Source organism: Olea europaea, unplaced genomic scaffold (genome assembly GCF_002742605.1).
Source record: "Olea europaea var. sylvestris unplaced genomic scaffold, O_europaea_v1 scaffold753, whole genome shotgun sequence".
NCBI classification, from domain to species: domain Eukaryota; kingdom Viridiplantae; phylum Streptophyta; class Magnoliopsida; order Lamiales; family Oleaceae; genus Olea; species Olea europaea.
The window spans coordinates 87568-91147 of NW_019265938.1; the positions used below are offsets into that span (position 1 = coordinate 87568).

The 3580-nt window shown below is 30.9% G+C and overlaps 1 protein-coding gene across 1 annotated transcript; it reads left to right on the top strand.

The window, feature by feature from the left end:
• The first annotated feature begins 2219 nt into the window (after window positions 1-2219).
• On the top strand, window positions 2220-3580 carry LOC111391107. The gene is made up of 2 exons (XM_023016259.1): window positions 2220-2636; window positions 2999-3580. Exons 1-2 carry the CDS (start codon window positions 2220-2222, stop codon window positions 3578-3580), a joined length of 999 nt encoding a protein of 332 aa, XP_022872027.1.

The window sequence follows — 3580 nt, forward strand, 5'->3', positions numbered from 1 at the left end:
ATGATCCTTTGTAGTATTCGTTACTTTTACCATATGAGGAATCTGGTTGACATGAAGGCATTGAGAGGTGCATAAAGACCTATTTTCAGCCTAAACATGTGTATAAATTAGTTACTTTTCCAACTGTAGTTACCTCTGCAGCTAAATTTATAGAAAAAGAAAATCAAGGTTTGAAAAAATATTTTATTGTGAATTCTACTAAGTTTAGCAGTGTAAATGTTAACAAATGATTAATTTCATTTTCATTTTGTTTTGCAATGTTGAATGGAACAAAGCAACGGTTTCAGGTTTCTTGTCGAGAATAGTATTCATACAAATTGCAAATTAGGCATTCCGGTAAGTCTGTTTTGCTTCATAGTGGTAGATTGTTTCAACAGTATGTTGTAGATATGTATGTTAAGATCGAAACTGCACGATTAGACTATTTTTGTAACAACCAAAAACAAATTCGAGCTAAACTTTACCAAGGTATTGTAGACAGCGATCAAAATGGAGAGACAAGAGGGTACAAAATTGGAAGAAAATTTGTTTTGCCACAGTCCTTTACATGTGGGCGAAGAGATATGCGAATGAGTTATATGAATGCAATGGCTATTGTACAATGTTATGGAAAATCAGATATATTTTCAACCATAATATGTAATCCAAATTAGCTAGAAATTAGGCAAGAGCTAAAACACAACGATGAGATTCAAAATCGACCAGATCTAATTATACGTATATTTAGAGCAAAATTAGAAGAGTTAAAAAATGATTTATATAAAAATAACATCTTTGGCCCTATTGTTGTGCATATATATGTTATTGAATTTAAAAAAAAAAAAAAAAAAAGAGGGCTTCCTTATGCACATCTATTGTTATTTTCAACTTTGGCCACAAAATTTGTTTTGCTGCAAATGTTGATAGGATAGTTTCATGTGAAATTCCTAACCAAAATACATATCTTTATCTTCATTCTATTATTTTTAAGCACAATATGCACGGCCCTTGTGGAGACCTTAATCCAAAAAAATGTATGTATGGAAGCAATAAAAGTTGTAAAAATAAATACCATAGGAATTTTTGTAATAATACTATATTCGGTGATAACTCATATCCATTGTATAAACGTCATGGTAATGCTATTTTTATTAAATTTAGAGGTCAAATGTTACAATCGATGGGTTGTATCATACAATCCTTATTTGAGCGCTAAATTTGACGGCCACATTAATGTTGAAGTATGTTCTTCTATTAAAACTGTAAAATATTTGTATAAATATGTGTACGAAGGACATGATCGTATTTATTTTTCAGTTACCACAAATGAAACAGAGAAAGAAATCGATGAAATCTCTGCTTATTAATCTGCCAGATGGATATCTCCACCTGAAACTATGTAGAGGATTTTTCGTTCAATTTAGCAGAAATTTATCCAATTTTTTATTCTTTACAACTTCATTTTGAAAATCATCAACAAGTAAGATATGATGATCAAGATGATTTATATACTATTATTAAGAACGAAAAATATGGAAAGAACAATGTTAATAGACTTTTTTCGAGTAAATGAAGCAAATGAATTTGCTCGTATACTATTGTATCGAGATTTTCCAACCCATTTTGTTTGAAATTCAACTAAGAATATTTGGACTCCAAGAAAGAAACATACTATTATAGGACGAATTGTCACAGCGAGTCCATATGAAGGAAAACGATATTTCCTGCGGGTTTTTCTCAATCATATTCGAGGTTCAACATCATTTCATGATTTACAAACTTCAAATAGAGTAATTGTTAATACATATCGAGAAGCATCACTTTTAAATGGGTTGTTAAGTGGAGATAATCATTGTGAAGAATTTATATCTGAAGCTGTTGTTTTTGAAATGCCTATTTCTTAAAGACGTCTTTTTGCTATGCTTCTTATACTTTGCAATCCCAATCATCCAAAGCTTTTGTTGGATAAATTTAAAGTTTATATGACTGATGATTATATACATGACAATATACCTTTGGAAGCTACTGAACTACGGGCTTTAGAAGACATAGGTTCAATTTTAGAATCATTGGGTAAAAACATAAATGACTATAAGATAGTGTCATTCAGTGTAAATATAGATGAAAATGAAAGGTTGAGAAAAATGATGGTAGATGAGACAGGAAATTTAGATATTGAAAGAGGCTTTGCTTGTGCAGCAAGCCTAAATAATGAGCAATAATTTGTGTACAATATAATTATGGAAAAAGTAAATTCCAAATCAAGTGGAGTTTATTTCATTGGTGGTCCAGGGGGATCATGTAAAACTTTTTTATATGAAGCGCTCCTAGCTGGTGTGAGGTCTCAAAACTTAATTGCTTTGGCTACTGCATCTTCTGGAGTATCTGCATCTCTTTTACCTGGAGGTCGGACAGCTCATTCAAGATTTAAAATTCCTTTGGAAATAGTTGGTGAGGTTAATTGTTCTGTTAGTAAGCAATCAACTCTAGGGACTTTGTTGAAAATGTCAAATTTAATACTCCAGGATAAAGCACCTATGGTGAATCGTTGTGCTGTTGAAACTGTTGATATAATGCTCAGAGATATAATTGATTGCAACTTTCCTTTCGATGGAAAAGTAGTAGTTCTAGGAGGAGATTTTCAACAAGTTTTACCAGTGATACTGAAACGAAAAAAAGACATAATGAGAGCTAGCTTGATTTTCTCTCACCTATGACCTTTGTATTCACATCTACCATTGGTTGAAAATATGAGAGCGAAATTAGATCCCACATTTTGTGAGTACTTGCTCAGGATTGAAATTGGAACGGAACTAGAATACAATTGTAATTGCATTCAGCTTCCACACAATATAATTGTATCATTTGAAAATGAAATTACATATTTGAAAATTTTAATAAGTCACTTTTTCCAAATATAGAAGCATATGTTGATAATTTACATGCCATGGCAAATCGAGTAATTCTTACGCCTATAAATAAATGTGTTGTTAATATTAACCAAATTTTACTTGACCAGATTTCTGATCAAATTTACACATATTATAATTTTGATGAGGCAATTGACAAGTCAAAACAAAGCCTACAGGAAGATTTATTGAATACTTTGACTCCAAATGGTATTCCACCACATGAATTGGAGTTTAAAATAAACTATTTTGTAATGTTATTGTGGAATATCAATCATTTTGAAGGGTTATGTAACAGAACATGCCTTACTTTTAGAAAATTTAATAAGAATGTAATTCTTGCTGGAATTACAACTGGTGAGTATTGTGGAAAATATGTTTTCTTACTGAGAATCCCTTTTGTACCTCTAAAAAGTGATCAAACTTCAATTTCATTCAAAAGACATCAATTCCCTATTAGGCCATGCTTTGCAATGATGATAAATAAAGCACAAGGTCAAACACTTGATTTCGTTGGCTTGTATCTTCCCGAACTAGTTTTCTCTCATGGTCAACTTTATGTAGCATTGTCAAGAGCTAAAACAAGTAAATCTTTTAAAGTTTTACTTAAACCATTAAGCATAAAAAATTTACAGAATACACATACTAAAAATATTGTTTACAAAGAAATTCTTTCCTTCATACGTTTATAA

Excerpts from the sequence above, each read along its gene's own strand:
- LOC111391107 (XM_023016259.1), top strand. The coding sequence starts at position 2,220 with ATGGAAAAAGTAAATTCCAAATCAAGTGGAGTTTATTTCATTGGTGGT. Across the intron at positions 2,637-2,998 it reads ATTTTCAACAAGTTTTACCA|ATTTCTGATCAAATTTACAC; the intron begins GTGATACTGAAA and ends TTACTTGACCAG.